General features: G+C 46.3%; 2 protein-coding genes across 3 annotated transcripts in view; both read left to right on the top strand.

Moving 5' to 3' along the window:
* sdc3 (syndecan 3) overlaps window positions 1–5,802 on the top strand; it is a 35,338-nt gene extending 29,536 nt beyond the window's left edge. For both annotated transcript variants that reach the window (XM_014178121.3, XM_045709368.2), the window contains exons 3-5: window positions 313–1,157; window positions 1,516–1,720; window positions 2,677–5,802. In XM_014178121.3, the coding sequence (XP_014033596.2) occupies window positions 313–1,157; window positions 1,516–1,720; window positions 2,677–2,843 (1,217 nt within the window). In that variant the 3' untranslated portion in view covers window positions 2,844–5,802. The remainder of the gene's footprint in view (window positions 1–312; window positions 1,158–1,515; window positions 1,721–2,676) is intronic.
* Window positions 5,803–6,878: 1,076 nt separating this feature from the next.
* Window positions 6,879–18,807, top strand: nobox (NOBOX oogenesis homeobox). The gene is made up of 9 exons (XM_014178120.3): window positions 6,879–7,107; window positions 14,398–15,053; window positions 15,199–15,361; window positions 15,516–15,622; window positions 15,766–15,899; window positions 16,866–16,990; window positions 17,083–17,347; window positions 17,882–18,198; window positions 18,335–18,807. Exons 1-9 carry the CDS (start codon window positions 7,074–7,076, stop codon window positions 18,724–18,726), a joined length of 2,193 nt encoding a protein of 730 aa, XP_014033595.3. The 5' UTR covers window positions 6,879–7,073; the 3' UTR covers window positions 18,727–18,807.
* The last annotated feature ends 221 nt before the right edge of the window (window positions 18,808–19,028 follow it).

Raw genomic sequence — 19,028 nt, 5'->3', positions numbered from 1 at the left:
TAGATTCTATGACTGTATTTAGCCATTCTATTTCTGCTTCAGATTAGATTCTATGACTGTATTTAGCCATTCTATTTCTGCTTCAGATTAGATTCTATGACTGTATTTAGCCATTCTATTTCTGCTTCAGATTAGATTCTATGACTGTATTTAGCCATTCTATTTCTGCTTCAGATTAGATTCTATGACTGTATTTAGCCATTCTATCTCTCGCGCTCTTCCTCTCTCATTTCCTCTCATTCTGCTAAGTTTTTTGTTCATATTTAGTTTAACAGTTAATCCCTCTCCTTCCCTCTTTCTTTCTCTCCATAGTTCCAGAGATGAAGGTCAACCCTACAGTGGTGGGTGTGTCTTTCACCACTGAGGAGGCCCTCCCCCTTTCCACCACCCAGGCCACTGGCCCCGCCCCCTCAGCCCCACCTGCAGCCGAGCCCAATCCCAACCCTGACGCTCTCCCCACCCCACTACCCACTGAGGGAGAGGGGGAGAGTGGGGTAGAGTGGGAGAGAGGGAGGGAGAGGGAGAGGGAGAGGGAAAGAGAGAGAGTAAGGGAGATGGAGCGGGAGAGAGAACGAGAGCGGGAGAGGGATAGAGAGAGGGAGAGAGAAAAGGAGAGGGAGAGAGAACGAGAAAGAGAGAGACAACGGGAAATAGAGAGGGAACGAGAAAGAGAACGTGAAAGAGCGAGAGCCGCCCAGACTACCATCTCACCCCGTGGCCCGGCGGCTGTTCCCATGGCGACCACCAGCACAGCGACGCCTCTGGCGGAGAGTGCGGCACCCTCTAGTGGCGTGCAGGACCTGGTCACCACAGAAGAAGAGGACGAGGATGTCTACCTGTCCCCAGACCCCACCACCAGTATGCCTATGGAGACCACCACGGAAGAAGAGGACGAGGATGTCTACCTGTCCCCAGACCCCACCACCAGTATGCCTATGGAGACCACCACGGAAGAAGAAGACGAGGAAGAAGTGACCACTACAGAGACAGAGACCACACCCCTCCCAGAGACAACAGCTCCACCCACTACGACTGGCCCAGCCCTAACTGAGAGGTCTAGCTCCACCCCCTTCAGGCCCAGTGTTCTGGTGACCACGCCTACTAAAGCCGCACCCACAGAGAGGAGCACACGCCCACAGCAGCCCTCTACGACAATGGTGTGTGTTTGTGTGTGTCCTGTGTGTATTTATCCATCACATGTGGAGTGAGAGACACAGGTGGTCCTCGTTAAGAGCGAGGCTCCTCGTTAGTAGCATCGTTAATGATTAATTACATGATTAGCATCCAGCTAAATCGACTGAAACACTCCACAGCTTCTGGAGATAATGTGACGTTTATTTGGGTTTTCATTCAGTTGTACAACTGACTAGGTATCCCCTTTCCCCAATCCCCAATCTATCTCATGTGTTGAGTGAGTTGACATGGTAATTGTGTCTTTCTCTCTCACTCCCCCATTCTCTTTCTTTTGCTCTCTCTCTCTCTGTCCCTCTTTCTGTCTGTCTCTCTCTCTCTCAGAATAATGAATTAGGGGTTAATGGACCCAGCGGAGACTTTGAGATCCGGGAGGAGGACCGTCGCCAGGGCAACGAGGTTGTTGGACGTGGCCGTGGCATGGAGACTGGGGCAGAACCTGATCTGATTGGCAACACAATTAACACAGGAAGTTCTGCCGCTCAACTTCCTCAGAAGAACATCTTGGAGAGGAAGGAGGTTCTGATAGGTGAGGACACACACACACACACACACACACACACACAACACTGTCTGTCGGTCGGTCAGTCTGTCTGAAAAATAAAACCACCCATAGCAAACCTTTCCCTCTACTAGTCTCTCTCACTCCTCTCTCTTTCCCTCTACTCATCTCTCTCACTCGTCTCTCTTTCTCTCCGTATTCTTCTAACGGGGCGTAGCTTTTGTCTTTATTCTGATTGGCTGTCTGTCTCTCCCCCAGCCATTCTGATTGCTTGCCTGCTGGCGGTGGTTTTCGCTGACTTCGTGGTGATTGGTAAAGAGCAGGAGTCAAAGCAGGCTGACTGTGTCCTTAGTGTGTCTGTGCACTGGACACACATGCTGTTAGTGTGTTGTAGTATGTAGGAACAGTAGCCCACACATGATTTGTGTGTCTTAGTGACACAGGATCTTAATATGTAGGGACGGTCATGACACATGATAGCATGTGCTATGTAGATACTATGTAAATGCACACAGCTTGGGGTATGATAGATGATCATGACAGACGGCAGTTCATATGTTAGCATTGCCTGCAGTGCTTAAAGTGGTACTTGAAGAACCCGGGACTCACTAAACTCATTCAATTTGCCGTACCGGGCTCATTTTATTATATATATATTCCATATTCTATATTCACCAGAAGGCGTATAGACGCAGTAGACAATTAGAGATACCAGTGGTCTGTATACCAGTGGTCTGTATACCAGTGGTCTGTATACCAGTGGTCAGCACTAGCCCACTTCAACCACTTGCATGGCATTAGTGTATGTGTCTCTGTTCTTTACATGTTCTGAATCTTTTGTCCTATTCAGAATGAGTTCTACATTGTTTGACCATATGTCTCTCTCTCTTTTTCCCCTTCCTCTTTCTTTCTCCATTCCTCCCGCTCTGTCCCTCCCTCCCTCCCTCTCCCCGCCATCCCGTCCTCTATCTCTCCCTCCACAGCGGTGATAGTGGGAGGTGTAGTGGGGGCTCTGTTCGCAGCATTCCTGGTCATGCTGCTGGTGTACAGGATGAAGAAGAAAGATGAAGGAAGCTACACACTGGAGGAACCCAAGCAGGCCACTGTCACCTACCAGAAAGCGGACAAACAGGAGGAGTTCTACGCATAACACACACAGAGAGAGAGAGAGAGAGAGAGAGATGCTAATCACTCCAGCTCCCTTCCTGTCCTGTCACTTCACATCTCCTTCCCATCCTTCTCCCATATTTTCCCCCTCTCTTCTCTCCTATGCTCCATGTCAGTTGTTCCTGAGAGTGCCCGTCTCTCCACGGACTCAAACATTTCTTTAAAAAATATAAATACATTTAAAAAAAAGAACAAAAATAAATATATCAGCTGGAAAAAAATACATAAAAACGTGATACACAATTATTTTTTTTTTAAGTAAATGTTGTTATTGATATTATATGATTATTGTTCTGATGATGTAATGAACTGATTATTTTGTAAAAACACAAGCTCTTATCCGGTGTTCCAGCACAATACTCTAGTGTCTGTTCCACGGAGCGAATGAGCTAAGTGAAAGAGGGATGGGGGAGAAGAAGGGACAGAGACAAACGGAGGAGGAAAGAGAGTGTCATCTGATTGGCCACACAGACACTGGGGTCAAAGGTTAGAGGAAAGGTCTCTATTGTAGTGCCTTCCATTGTCCTGGTGCTCTCTCTCACACACACACACACACACACACACACACTGGCTTGGACCCCTCTCTCTGTGCTTGGCCAATCAGAGTAGGGGAACCCTCCCACAACGCTCTGACAACCTCAGGACAACGTTGTGGCAGCATTCACTGGTAGTTAGCAAGGGATTCTAACCAGGGATATAGTGTTAAATAAAATGGTGGGTAAACAAACCTCTGGGGTAACATAAACGTTAGCTAATGCTAACAACGCTACCTGATCGTAGTAGTTGCGTAAACACTGTTCACCAAGTAAAGGGGTGTTTAAACAACAGATTACTGGGAGTGTTTACCCTCCGCTACATCCCTGGGTTGTATTCATTAGGCACCAAACAAAGAAAACGGACTGAAACAGGGAGGACTACCTGGACTTAAGACTACCTGGTCCAATAAGAAATGCACATTTCTGTATTCCATTGCAAAATGCTTTACAACGTTTTCCATTGTGTGTCAATGAATACGACCCTGGGGCTGTATGCTAACACAGGGCTAGCGGCTAGCTGTCTGGTTTGCTCCTTTACGCTGTACAAAGGTGATTAGTTCTATGGATAGTAATAATAACCAATAATATATCAATGTTCTGGGCTGGTTGGTAAATAATAGTAATAATGAAAATAATACTCAAACGAACGAAAGGATGTGTATTTAGCGGTTTCAAAAGTTTATATGTAAATATCATTGTTTGAAATACTTTTTCTGTCGTTGTCACTAACCAGTCGCATGATCACCATTTCTATATCACGTCAATCTGTGGAGCTGTGCTCTTAACACACACACACACCCACACACACACACACAAGTACGCACTCACACACTTAAGCAAATATACACACGCCGTACATGCAAGCATGCGCTCACAAGCTCAAACACACACACAGAAATATATCACTTGCGCTTCATTGACTAAATATATATATATATATATATATATATATATAAATCATATCACTCACTCAACTTATTATCATCATCCTCATCACACAAGCTGGTTTCAGTACATTATTAATAAGTGACTGATCAGTTGCTGGTTGGTTAGAGTTTGGTCCGTTGTGTAAAGGCACAAGCATGTATCCATCCAATCCCCTGCATGCTCTTTCTTTCTCTTCTACCATTGGCTGTCTATTTGGGGGTGGGCTGGTCTTTGGGACTGTGAGGGAGGGGCTTACAATGCTGAAAGTGGCTCTTCAAGTAGAAGTTGTCCATCAGTAGGTGTGGGGACAGGAGTTGAGGTGGGGGCTGTGGGTAGGTGTGGGGACAGGAGTTGAGGTGGGGGCTGTGGGTAGGTGTGGGGACAGGAGTTGAGGTGGGGGCTGTGGGTAGGTGTGGGGACAGGAGTTGAGGTGGGGGCTGTGGGTAGGTGTGGGGACAGGAGTTGAAGTGGGGGCTGTGGGTAGGTGTGGGGACAGGAGTTGAGGTGGGGGCTGTGGGTAGGTGTGGGGACAGGAGTTGAAGTGGGGGCTGTGCTTTCTATCTAAGATTGTAACAATAACCAACACACCAGTACGACTGGACTAGTAGCTTCTAATATATTCAGTACTGTAGAACAACTGCATGGGAGTCAAACTATACTAGTCTCTGTGTGTGTGTGTGTGTGTGTGTGTGTGTGTGTGTGTGTGTGTGTGTGTGTGTGTGTGTGTGTGTGTGTGTGTGTGTGTGTGTGTGTGAGAGAGAGAGGGGTGTGTTCTGAGAGGAATGTACTGTGGGCAGGTGTGTATTTTACCTGCTCCAGCAGTTCTGACGCTCTTCCATAGTCAGGTAGTCACACCTGTACCCCTGTGTGTGTGTGTGTGTGTGTGTGTGTGTGTGTGTGTGTGTGTGTGTGTGTGTGTGTGTGTGTGTACGTACGCCTCAACTGCTTTGCCCCCTCTTTTTTAAGCAGTGAACACCTCACTCTTATTTCACATCTGACTCGTGTGTGTGTGTGTGTATGTGTGTGTGTAGGTCTCACCTGTTCACTGCTGAATGTGGGGCTAGTCTACTTTTTCACACACAATCTGTCACTCACGGTCTGTTTGTCTGTAGCAGGACTGACTGACATCACACATCACAGACAGAACTGACCTGAACTGTCTTTTCTAAACTTACCTTCCAACTGTTAACATGTGTTTGTACCCATATAAGTCTGCATAGCCAAATAATAGAGAGAGAGAGAGAGAGAGAGAGAGAGAGAGATGTGTGTGTGTGTGTGTGTGTGTGTGTGTGTGTGTGCCAAGTTGGTGGAAGGCCACACCACACTGTGTTTGCTGTTACCCATCCTGTTTTTATACATTTGCATTTTTTAAGGCTGTTTCTGTCATTGGCTGCTGAGCGCCGGGAGGCGGACCTCTGCGCCACGGCCCTGCCACTAATTTGCCACTCTGTTCCAAATAAAAGACCTCATTGGTTAACACACTGTCGTCTGTGATTTTATTGGCTGAGGGTGGGGGGTGGAACATGAGGGGACTAATGGTGTTGAGAGCTGTGTATAGTGCAGATAAAATAGAAATATCACATGTAGAACATATCGCTCTGACACAATAAATCTGAAATCATTAACCTCTACCTCCTAGTGCCTAAACATTTCAGTAGATCTGAGTGGAATGGAATGGTGTAGGTAGGTACTATTCTAGACAGACACTCCTTCAGTCTACACCAATCCAATGCTTTTAAATGTTAGAGGAGTGTAAGTGTGTACAGTACATTTCAGGGAGAAGCAGGGGGAGAATGGGAGGGTTTATCATGTCATACATGGATGGAGTGACGCTGGCTGGGTGATGGTGTGACACTCTGCCCTCTGCTGTTTGACTATGGTGTTACATCCCAGTCGCCACATACCTCCCTGAAGCTCCAGAATCTACTGGTCTGATTCACTGGCGAAGGGAGAGAAGGGAGATATATTGGGGTTGCTGCTAGTACTTGCTGTACTTGATTCTTTGTGAATCGTGTAACAGTATATTATAGAGATGTGAAGGGAATTAAGTGGTGTTGGGTAGCCAGTTACAGTCAATGGAGCTGAGCTCCCTGTCGTGGGTGACATATTACTAGCACAAACCAATTATTATAGGCCTACCATATTTGCACTTTACAGCTGTAGAACTGAACCCCCATATGAGTAACACATTTCATCATAAACCAGCCATAAGGTCCCTGCATATCCCCTAGATAAAAATACCAATATATCTGTTAGACTCATCACTATGTCCTGGAATGCCACCAGAGTTTGAAGGGTGTCTTGTCTCTGAATTGACAGAGGAACTGGCCGGCCATATCAGTCTAGATCTGTTTTAGTTTTTTACAATAATGATCTGAATTTCATTTTGTTTTCATATTATGGAGCTAGTTCATACATAGCATTACCACAACAAGGGTGCTGGAATTTACATCCCACGTTGTGTAGTAAGTAGTATAGTCCCGAGGCCTACGGCGGTTTGTTCCCAGGTGTTCCGACCAACGGAATCTCCCTGCTCGGTTCTGTTCGGGTCGTTCAGGACTCTCATTGGCTGATTCAGCTCAACCGCGACATGTGATTGTTCTGTCTTCAACTAGCTAATTTGTCAATCAACCTTATCACTTGTCTCGAAACGGTGCAAACTCATGCATCAATTCCAAAAAAGCGTGTTTGACTTTATCGGTAAATAAATTGCTCGTTTAGAGTTTGACGCTGGTGAAAGCTGGTTCGTTATGGATGACATGCGTGAGGCAGCGGGTGATTACGGTGAGGAAGAAATTAACTCATTACCTTGCAGTCGTTTAATTAATTGATTCATTGTTTAAACAGTAATTAAGTCGGTCTTTAATAGGTTAACTCTCCCGTCGTTAGACGGAGGAACAGTAAGTAGTTAGACGTTTTGCTCAGGTGAATTAGGCCTAGCTAACAGCCTAACTTGGTTTTGTTGGCCAGTTTTAATAAGCAGGCTGCGTCTGTTTCAAGGCCTTGTACTTTACAAACCTGTCGTTAGCTATTAGGGATGGATCGATGTGTAGGCTACATCATGACTGACGTATATATATATATATATATATATATATATATATGACAAAACACACATCACGACGAGACACCACAACACTACATAAAGAGAGACCGAAGACAACAATACATAATGGCAGCAACACATGACAACATGGCAGCAACACATGACAACACGGCAGCAGCACAAAACATGGTACAGACAACAGCACAAAGCATGGTACAGACAACAGCACAAAACATGGTACAGACAACAGCACAAAGCATGGTACAGACAACAGCACAAAGCATGGTACAGACAACAGCACAAAGCATGGTACAGACAACAGCACAAAGGGCAAGAAGGTAGAGACACCAGCAATACATCACGCGAAGCAGCCACAAGTGTCAGTAAGAATATTCATGATGGAGATAAAACTGTCCAGTTTGAGTGTTTGTTGCAGCTCGTTCCAGTCGCTAGCTGCAGAACTGAAGAGAGGAGCGAACCAGGGATGTGTGTTAAGGGACCTCTAACGGAATGTGACTGGCAGAACGGGTGGAGGATGAGGGTTACATTAGGTACCTCAGATAGGGGGGAGCGAATCCTAAGAGGGTTTTTATAATTTAGTCAAGGGGAGGGTTTAGTGTGTATAGATAGATCTGTCTGTCTAGTCTAGGGGAGGGTCATGTAATTGATTACATTTCTATATTTCTCAGTGTTTTAGAATGAATTGCTTATTAGCTATGTATGGATGTGTGTCTGATGCTGCCACTCATCTCTGATTATCAGCTGGGTGTGCAATATGAAGTGTGCCTAATAGGTTATTTAGTGTGGTCACAATAACATGATCTACAGGCTATGAAGTGCACGCTTGGAGAGTCACAGAGCAAAGGTATATTTCTAAGATAACTGATGGGATGGTGTAAATACAGCTAAGCTGCATCGCACACTGCAATGGCTGTTCCAACCCTAAGCCTGCTTAAACTCAACTCTAAGCCTGCTTAAACTCAACCCTAAGCCTGCTTAAACTCAACCCTAAACCTGCTTAAACTCAACCCTAAGCCTGCTTAACCTGTTAGGGCTAGGGGGCAGTATTTACACGGCCGGATAAAAAACGTACCCGATTTAATCTGGTTATTACTACTGCCCAGAAACTAGAATATGCATATAATTATTGGCTTTGGATAGAAAACACCCTAAAGTTTCTAAAACTGTTTGAATGTTGTCTGTGAGTATAACAGAACTCATATGGCAGGCAAAAACCTGAGAAGATTCTGTACAGGAAGTGCCCTCTCTGACCATTCCTTGGGCTTCTTGGCTCTGTTTATTGAAAACTGAGGATCTTTGCTGTAACGTGACACTTCCTACGGCTCCCATAGGCTCTCAGAACCCGGGAAAAAGCTGAATGATGTAATTCCAGCCTCTGGCTGAAAAACATTGGCGCCTTTGGTAAGTGGTCTATCAGAGGACCATCAGACTGAGGCTCGTGCACGAGGGGATCCCATGTTTTTATTTTCTCTCTTTGAACGTAAACACGCTTTCCCGGTCGGAATATTATCGCTTTTTTACGAGAAAAATGGCATAAAAATGGATTTTAAACAGCGGTTGACATGCTTCGAAGTACGGTAATGGAATATTTAGAATTTTTTTGTCACGAAACGCGTCGTGCGCGTCACCCTTCTTTACACTTCGGATAGTGTCTTGAACGCACAAACAAAACAGAGGATATTTGAACATAACTATGGATTATTTTGAACCAAACCAACATTTGTTATTGAAGTAGAAGTCCTGGGAGTGCATTCTGACGAAGAACAGCAAAGGTAATAACATTTTTCTTATAGTAAATCTGACTTTGGTGAGGGCTAAACTTGGTGGGTGTCTAAATAGCTAGCCCTGTGATGCCGGGCTATCTACTCAGAATATTGCAAAATGTGCTTTCACCGAAAAGCTATTTTAAAATCGGACATAGCGAGTGCATAGAGGAGTTCTGTATCTATAATTCTTAAAATAATTGTAATGTTTTTTGTGAACGTTTATCGTGAGTAATTTAGTAAATTCACCGGAAGTTTGCAGGGGGTATGCTAGTTCTGAACGTCACATGCTAATGTAAAAAGCTGTTTTTTGATATAAATATGAACTTGATTGAACAAAACATGCATGTATTGTATAACATAATGTCCTAAGATTGTCATCTGATGAAGATCATCAAAGGTTAGTGCTGCATTTAGCTGTGGTTTGGGTTTATGTGACATTATCCATTTTTCAAGCTAGCATATGTCTGATTATTTCTGGCTGGGTACTCTGCTGACATAATCTAATGTTTTGCTTTCGTTGTAAAGCCTTTTTGAAATCGGACAGTGTGGTTAGATTAACGAAAGTCTTGTCTTTAAAATGGTGTAAAATAGTCATATGTTTGAGAAATTGAAGTAATAGCATTTCTAAGGTATTTGAATAACGCGCCACGGGATTCCACTGGCTGTTACGTAGGTGGCCCTAAGCCTGCTCTGCTCTTGCTGATCAAAACCTTTTTTTGTATGCTGCCTAACCAATGGCTGTACTGTGTAGGTCTCTGGTGGCAGTTCAGGAGGAGAGTCAAAGGCTTCTTACGAAAATATGATTTGATTAGGCCTAGTCCATCTTGCGTGTAGTAACCTATATCCCAGTGGTTACCGACTGCGCGATTAGCTGGTTGATCTTCAAGTCATTAGCCTACATGAGATTTCATAACTTGCAAAACCATGACCAGAGAGAGAGACTGTTAAAGTATACTGCAAAGAGCTGCTGTTTTTATGAGTGAGTTCATGTCAAAGTTTTTATTCGGTACTGTCAACACTGCTTTTGTTCAACACTATTACAACATGTAAAGCGCTTCTCCCTACTTCCACTTGTGCTGCATCTGTAATGAATGAGTAGCCAAGTGTATTGATAGCCCTGTGTTTTATTTTTCACTTCTTCTTCTTATTATTAGCAGTTTGTCGTGCCGATTTTAATACTGAGGAATATTTCACTTTCTATGATCATAGGAACATTAATTTGTGCATGAGGCAGATGTGGTGCGTCTCGAGATTTGCAATCAGGTGGAAGACGGTGTCCCCTCTCTCTGGTCAGTCTCACCGGAGGAAAGGAAGGAGAGAGCAGTGACTGTGAGAGGCGGACCCTCTGCTGCTATCTCTCCCTCTGCTGAGACTAATGCCGTGTTCAAAACAACAGGAAACTCGGAAATCTCCGACTTCAAGACAACTGGGAACTCGGGGAATAAAATTAGGTCAGATGGGGAAAAAAAACATTTTAAATGGGCATCCAACTCGGAATTTCAAGTCGGAAACGGGCATCTTTCTAGAGTGAAGTCATGGTTTGATATCGTTTTTTTCAGAGTTCCAAGTTGTCTTGAAAGAACCATAACCATCAAATGCATGTACCATCAGTCCAGTAAAAATAAAAAAGCAAATATATATATTTATTTATTTTATTTTTTATGGTACATGCTTATCAAAACTTGAGTTTTGAAATCTAATATGGTCTGAGAAGAACAATATTGGCATATAGCCAGGCATATAGCCAGTATGCTGTGATAATGTATTAGGCCTACTGCACAAATCTCATTCCTACACAACTGGTTTTATTAGGTTGATGCAAGAAAAATCGAAGTCGTGTTTAAAAACAATTCTGAGCTTTTTGACTGCGAAGGTCATCTTGACTCAGAAAAGGTTGGCGATTTTTTTTTTTTTTTTTAATTTAATTTAATTTATTTTTTAAATATTTATTTATTTTTTATTTTGAAATTACAAAAAAAAAATTCTCCCCAATTTCGTGGTATCCAATTGGTAGTTAGTCTTGTCTCATCGCTGCCTCTCCCGTACGGAGAGGCAAAGGCCAAGAGCCATGCGTCCTCTGAAACACAACCCTGCCAAGCCGCACTGCTTCTTGACACGCTGCTCGCTTAACCTGGAAGCCAGCCGCACCAATGTGTCGGAGGAAACACCGTACACCTGGCAACCGCGTCAGCGTGCATTGTGCCCGGCCCGCCACAGGAGTCGCTAGTGCGCGATGGGACTGGAACATCCCTGCCGGCCAAACCCACCCCTAACCCGGACGACGCTGGGCCAATTGTGTGCCATGGGTCTCCCGGTCGCGGCCGGCTGTGACTTGAACCCAGAATCTCTATTGGCACAGCCAGCACTGCGATGCAGTGCCTTAGCCCACTGCGCCACTCAGGAGGCCCAGCTTGCTACTACTATAATTTATTAGAGTTATTGACCTCACTATAAGCCAGATTTGAGTAATTTACATTGTGGTGCTGAAACTTGAAGCAGCAGCTGCGGCACAATCAATGGGAAATGGACAGCACATGGTGCTGAAAGTAGGCACATTCAAGTAGGCATTATTTATTTCAACGTCTTCATTTGAATTAGACTTTACTAACAACAACAGGGCTTTGTGTTGGAGCCTATTTCTTCCTATTTAAGAAAAGAGGTAGACTGTCCTGTTTGACAGACTACATTAGGCTATAGGCTGCTATATCCATGTCAGTGAAGGGCTGTTACGTTAAAACCAATACTCCAATTGAGGGGTTATGAGAGGGTAGGCTATGCCATATGCCTACTTTTTATTAAAGAAAATGGTGAAAAGCACAGCGCTTTGGTCCGTGATGCTTAATCAATCAATCAAATGTATTTATAAAGCCCTTTTTACATCTGCAGATGTAAACAGCAAGCAATGCAGATGTAGAAGCACGTTGGCATGGAAAAATTCCCTTGAATGGCAGGAGTCTAGGAAGAAACCTAGAGAGGAACCAGGCTCTGAGGGGTGACCAGTCCTCTTCTGGCTGTGCCCGGTGGAGATTATAAGAGTACATGGCCATTAAGGCCAGATCGTTCTTCAAGATGTTCAAACGTTCATAGATAACCAGCAGGGTCAAATAATAATTACAGTGCTTGTAGAGGGTGCAACAGGTCAGTACGTCAGTAGTAAATGTCAGTTTGCTTTTCATAGCCGAGTATGCAGAGGTCGAGACAGCAGGTGTGGTAGAGAGAGAGAGTCTGAAACAGCAGGTCAGGGTTCCATAGCCGCAGGCAGAACAGTTGAAACTGGAGCAGCAGCACGAGCAGCTGGTCTGGGGACAGCAAGGAGTCATCAGGCCAGGTAGTCCTGAGGCATGGTCGTAGGGCTCAGGTCCTCCGGGAGGGGAGAGAGAGGGAGAGAATTAGGGAGAATACTTAAATTCACACAGGACACCAGATAAGACAGGAGAATTTCACCAGCTATAACATACTGACCCTAGCCCCCCGGCACATAGACTATTGCAGCATAGATACTGGAGAAAAAGCACACCACTAGAGGGATATAAACAGACCAACTTACTACCCTGAGACAAGACTGAGTATAGCCCACGAAGATGTCCTCCACCGCACGTGCCCGAGGAGGTGCAAAACCGGATAGGAATATCCCATCAGTGACTCCTCCTAGGGACAGCATGGAAGAACACCAGTAAGCCAGTGACTCAACCCCCGTAATAGGGTTAGAGGCAGAGAATCCCAGTGGAACCGGCCAGGCAGAGACAGCAAGGGTGGTTCGTTGCTCCAGTGCCTTTCCGTTCACCTTCACACCCCTGGGCCAGACTACACTCAATCATAGGACCTACTGAAGAGATGAGTCTTCAGTAAAGACTTAAAGGTCGAGACTGAGTCTACGTCTCTCACATGGATAAGCAGATCATTCCATAAAAATGCTCTATATGTAGCTCTATAGGAGAAAGCCCTGCCTCCAGCTGTTTGCTTAGAAATTAGGGTTTACAATCTCTCCAAAATAATGTGGTGATCGATGGTCTAGGAGCACGAGGACAGATGCAGAGCCTCGGTCTGACGCCATTAAAATGTTATTTACCACCTTCACAAGTGCAGTCTCAGTACTATGATGGGGTCTAAAACCAGACTGAAGCGTTTCGTATACATTATTTGTCTTCAGGAAGGCAGTGATGCTGTGCAACAGCTTTTTCAAAACATGTTTGAGAGGAATGGGAGATTCGATATAGGCCGATCGTTTGGCTTTTTCGAAAGAGTCTTTTACTGCCACTTTTAGTGACTTTTTTTATGCTAGAAACGAGCTGTAAAATACCTGGTAAAGACGTGACTCCGATGCCTATGGGGATATCATTGTTTAGTTTCTTTGACATTCAGAGGCTGAGCAACAACCTGCTATAGCTGAGGATTTTTTTATTTAGTTGTACTTTGCGTGGGAAGTCATCTAATTCTGTCACTCAACTGATGAAGCTATTCACTTTCTGTTCAATCGATGTTTAAACCCACACAGCTTTTAGGGAAACACTTGTGACCTTCTGTCATTGGGTTAAGCTACAGAAGGTGAGTAACCAGCAGCCATGTGCTCTATCAAACTTCCTGCGTTGCCATGTAACGCTGACAAGCCGAAGGACCGTTTCTAAAGCTACACCTCTAAGGTGCTGGTCTGGCCAAGAAGTGAGAGTAAATGGTAGACATGTTCTCTGCTATCCACTTTGTTTTAATGCTTATTTTGGGTATAGGGAAAGGGGGATACTTAGTCAGTTGTACCGCTGAATGCATTCAACTGAAATGTGTCTTCCTCATTTAGCCCAGGCCCTCTGAATCAGAGCGCTACGGGGTAAAGGGGAGGGCCATCCATTTTAATTTCAGAGAGGTCCGATTTTCTCCATGTAACCCTTATCATAAATAAGGTTCACTCCCTCGGCTAACCCAGTTTAAGCTAATTAACAAGCAGGTGAGGCGGCGTGTGGCCTCAGGCTACCTGGTCTTTTCATTAGTCTTTAGAACACAGAGGAGCACTCTGTCATGTGCATGCGGATGCTAGGCCCACATGATCCCATCACCTCAATCTAGATCTTTCTCATTTTACCCAAACCAGTATTTACTTTTACCTGACTCGTCATTACCCAGTGATACTCAGTGTCGCTATTTTGAACTTGTCACTTTGTGCCACTCCATCATGCTATGTCAGTGAGTGTTTTTTCATGTTATCACAGTGTTATGTCATGCTAATTCCCTCTGTGTGGCTGTATGCAGACTGCCCAAGCCTCTTGTGTGAGGAACAGGAGGATGAAGAGGAGGAGCGTTACCGTGGAGATGATGAGCCCGGAGGAGAGGAGGGGGGAGAGATAGAAGAATGGGACAAAGGACAAAGAGGAGGAGAGAGAGTGGAGGAGGAAGAAGAGAATGGAGGAGAGATGGAGAAGAATGGAGAGATGGGTGAGGATGGAGTAACAGAAAGAGAAGAGGAGAGTGAGGTGGTAGTTGATTTTGAAGATGAGGGAGGAGAGATGGAGAAGAGACAGTTGAGAAAGAGGATGGGGAGGGCAGAAAAAGAGGAGGTAGAGGAGGAAGAGGAGGCAGTCGCAATTGAGGATAGGAGAGGGAGTGAAGAGGAGTTGAAGGACAGGAGAGAGAGGGATGAGAAGGTAGAGGAGGAAAAAAAGCAGAGAGGTGTGATGGAGCCGGCTCTGTCTCTCGACCTCGTCAGCGTGACAACTGACCCTGTCGGCATGACGACCACCACTCATGAGGACTCTGGGTACCTGAGCTCTGGGATGGGTTTCTACTGTCCCCCTGGACCTCTCCTATTCCACACTCAGCCTAAACCTCACCCCCAACCCCTTCTGCCCAGTGGGGTGAAGCGCCCACATAGTGTCAGCCCCCCTCCCCCTCCCACCCAAAGCCTACAGGTAAGACGGATAGAGGGGATGACATCATACTGTCAGCAGTGATGTCATTACAATGGTGTCCTGCACAACCACTAATCCCTAGATACTTGGAGATGTGAAAGGACTGGATAAATAGAACGAACACACACACACTGCTCCTCCACAGGTAAAGGTGGCTCGAGTGTACTCTACTCGCCGTTCGATTGGCTACAGCGCCCGGGGGCGTGGCCAGGTGCTTCCCCTCCCCCTGTTGCCCGCAGTAACCATGGGAGACCCCTCCCTATTGCCCTCCCTGCCCAAGAAGAAGACAAGAACACTCTACAGCACTGGTGAGGAGTGTGTGTGTGTGTGTGTGTGTGTGTGTGTGTGTGTGTGTGTGTGTGTGTGTGTGTGTGTGTGTGTGTGTGTGTGTGTGTGTGTGTGTGTTTCCGCTCTAACCTATTGCCTTTGTCTGTGTGTGTGTGTGTGTGTGTGTGTGTGTAGACCAGTTGGAGCAGCTAGAGGGAATGTTCCAGGAAGACCACTACCCAGATGGAGAGAAGAGGAAGGAGATTGCCGCCACGGTGGGCGTCACGCCCCAGAGGATCATGGTTAGTACTCTCCAGGAGGAGGGTTTGTCACCTTTGATCTACGTACACTATTAGGATTGGGGAATAGGATTTGAGGTTTATATTTTGCCTCTTTCGCTCTCTACCTTCCTCCATCTCTCCTCTCATCCCTCTCTGTTTGCCAGGTGTGGTTTCAGAACCGTAGGGCCAAGTGGAGGAAGGCCAGTCGTTCTACAGTGAAGCCAGAACACAAACAGACCTGCAGCCGCCTCCCTAACCCCAACCCCACCCCCCTCCTTGCACCACACCCACACCCTAGGTGGGCTCAGACCACAATATCATCTGATCACTGGTTGCAGACATCCACAATAAAGAACAAAACAGCCATTATTAACTCTTCCAGAAGCATTTCCACATTGGGAGGGCTGACAGGGTCTTTATGCATTTCCACATTGGGAGGGCTGACAGGGTCTTTATGCATTTCCACATTAGGAGGGCTGACAGGGTCTTTATGCATTTCCACATTGGGAGGGCTGACAGGGTCTTTATGCATTTCCACATTGGGAGGGCTGACAGGGTCTTGAAGCATTTCCACATTGGGAGGGCTGACAGGGTCTTGAAGCATTTCCACATTGGGAGGGCTGACAGGGTCTTGAAGCATTTCCACATTGGGAGGGCTGACAGGGTCTTTATGCATTTCCACATTGGGAGGGCTGACAGGGTCTTTATGCATTTCCACATTGGGAGGGCTGACAGGGTCTTGAAGCATTTCCACATTGGGAGGGCTGACAGGGTCTTGAAGCATTTCCACATTGGGAGGGCTGACAGGGTCTTGAAGCATTTCCACATTGGGAGGGCTGACAGGGTCTTGAAGCATTTCCACATTGGGAGGGCTGACAGGGTCTTTATGCATTTCCACATTGGGAGGGCTGACAGGGTCTTGAAGCATTTCCACATTGGGAGGGCTGACAGGGTCTTGAAGCATTTCCACATTGGGAGGGCTGACAGGGTCTTTATGCATTTCCACATTGGGAGGGCTGACAGGGTCTTTATGCATTTCCACATTGGGAGGGCTGACAGGGTCTTTATGCACTTCCACATTGGGAGGGCTGACAGGGTCTTTATGCATTTCCACATTGGGAGGGCTGACAGGGGTCTTTATGCATTTCCACATTGGGAGGGCTGACAGGGTCTTGAAGCATTTCCACATTGGGAGGGCTGACAGGGTCTTGAGCTGGGTGATAATGGTCGCTGAGTTATGATTATACGAACTCTGTGTCTATAGGGCTGCTGCAGGACACATCGTCCCCTTCCTCCCTCCCGCTGGTCTCTCCTTACCTCCCCCTCCTACCTCCCAGGCCCTCCCTTCCTACAGCACCCTGCTAGCCAGCCTCTCATCCAGCCCTACAGGTAGGCAGTCAATCTTTCCATCCATCGATCACACGACACAAACAATTGTTGATGTTTGTTATTGTTTGACTGTATATGTTTGTGGCTCCCAGGCAGTTCAGGAGGAGAGAGAGGGCTACCGTCAGGACCTCAGGGAGGGTCAGTGGAGCACCTACCTCCTATCATCTATAGCCCACCACCTTTACGACGGGCCAGCCTCCCCCTCCTGGCTACCTTCCTGAACCCCCCCAACCCTACCCCCACCCCCACTCCACCAACCCCGCAACCCACCCCAACATCGCCTTTCTTCATGGATGTGTTGGAGCCCCACCCCGCCAACAGAGACACACAGGGACTCACCCTGCAGACTGACTCTGGGTGAGTAATTGAAGGACATTACTTGACGTAGGCTGAATGGGACTCATAAGACATCCATGCCTATGTGTAATAGGAAATACTGAAGATCATTACAGTTAACTTTAGAGTATTAACACTATGTTTTCCCTGTCTGTAATACACATTATTTCCAGTGTTGTGGTTGTACAGGTTGATGGTCACTAGACTTGCCACTGAAAGCTATGGGTTGTTCTCAAATCGTTTTGATGGTGATTGACATCAGAGCTACTGAAGAAACAATGGCATTCTGAACACTGATCCTGTAGCAGCTGGCAAAGTCACAGTCTATTGATTTGTCTTCCTACAAGCCTCTCAAGCTGATGTTTAGAGAACATTTGCTTCTGTCAGATTAATATGGAAGTGCCTTCTCACAGAATGCACGTTAGACATTTTCTCTGCTTCTGTGCTGGAGGTGTCTCCCCGTTGCAACTTGTAATTAAACCAGATTGATTTATGATTGACTATATCTGTGACTGCACATCCCCTTTACGTTATGTGTGTGTGTGTCGTCCTCAGTTCTCTGTTTGACTACAGCAGTGATCTCCTGTCCAGCAGCAGCAGCTCAGTGAAGATTGATCCTCAGCACTACCTTACCTCCAGCCACCAGGGTGGCGCTACAGTCTCCTACCAGCCCCAGGCCTCCCGCCTGGCCTACCTCACCCCCTCCCCCTACCTCAACCCAAACCCCCCTGAGGGGAGCGCCCCTCCCCCCTCCTACCTCACCTTTGGTCCAGGGGGTGGGCCTGGGGTAGTGACCTATGCAGCTGGAGGCCACACCTACTTCCAGGCACAGACAGGAGGGGGACAGATCCTACTGCAGTCTGGGATACACGGTGAGTCACTGTTGGGATACCACCTAGACACACACACCAAATTTGAGATTGGTCAGTAGAGTCAGTGTGTGTGTGTGTGTGTGTGTGCGTGTGTGTGTGTGTGTGTGTGTGTGTGTGTGTGTGTGTGTGTGTCTAGGTGGTATCACCGCCTACCAGTCGTACCCGTGGGATCAGCTCTACAGCCACCCAGCAGTCATTCAGCAGCGTAACCAGTGTTCCCAGTTTACTACCACCACACTGGGGGGCCGAGACCACCCAACCTCCTCCTCCTACCTGCCACCCACTTACTATCCCCACTCACACACACACTCCCAGAGACCCTCACACACTCTCACACACACCTCTACCCAGGCCCAGGTCCTGCCCCCAGTTTCTACCCTGCGACCCCCCCACCCCAGAGGGGTCAGAGCCCCCACACCGCCCTTGGCCCTCCTGGATCCCCCCACTTGTGTGAAGGCTGAGAATGAGAGCCCTCCCCATATACACAGCAGCCACTTCCACTGTGACTTCTCACCCATACTCTTCTGACAGACCTGGGGGTTGTTATTCCTGTCTTCATATCTTGCTTAGTTAAATAAAGGTTAAGTAAAAAAAGAAAAAAAATGTGTGTGTGTTTTCTGTGTGTTGTTTATGTGAATGTATATGTGCCTACGCGTGTGACTGATATATTTTGAGGCTCATTGTTGAGACTTCGATGGTTCTGTTCAGGTTGTTGGACTGTAATAAAGGCATGTTACTTACCATTGATCCGTCTGGTTGCTTTAGTGTTTGTGTTTTTCTGTCTTCTCCATATAGTGGATTTGTTTGAATACTGATTTCCAGTACTCAAG

The sequence above is a fragment of the Salmo salar genome, chromosome 27 (assembly GCF_965601325.2).
Source record: "Salmo salar chromosome 27, fSalSal1, whole genome shotgun sequence".
Lineage (NCBI taxonomy): Eukaryota > Metazoa > Chordata > Actinopteri > Salmoniformes > Salmonidae > Salmo > Salmo salar.
The sequence above is the reverse complement of the archived record's forward strand: the minus strand, read 5'-3'. Positions and strand labels throughout refer to the sequence as shown.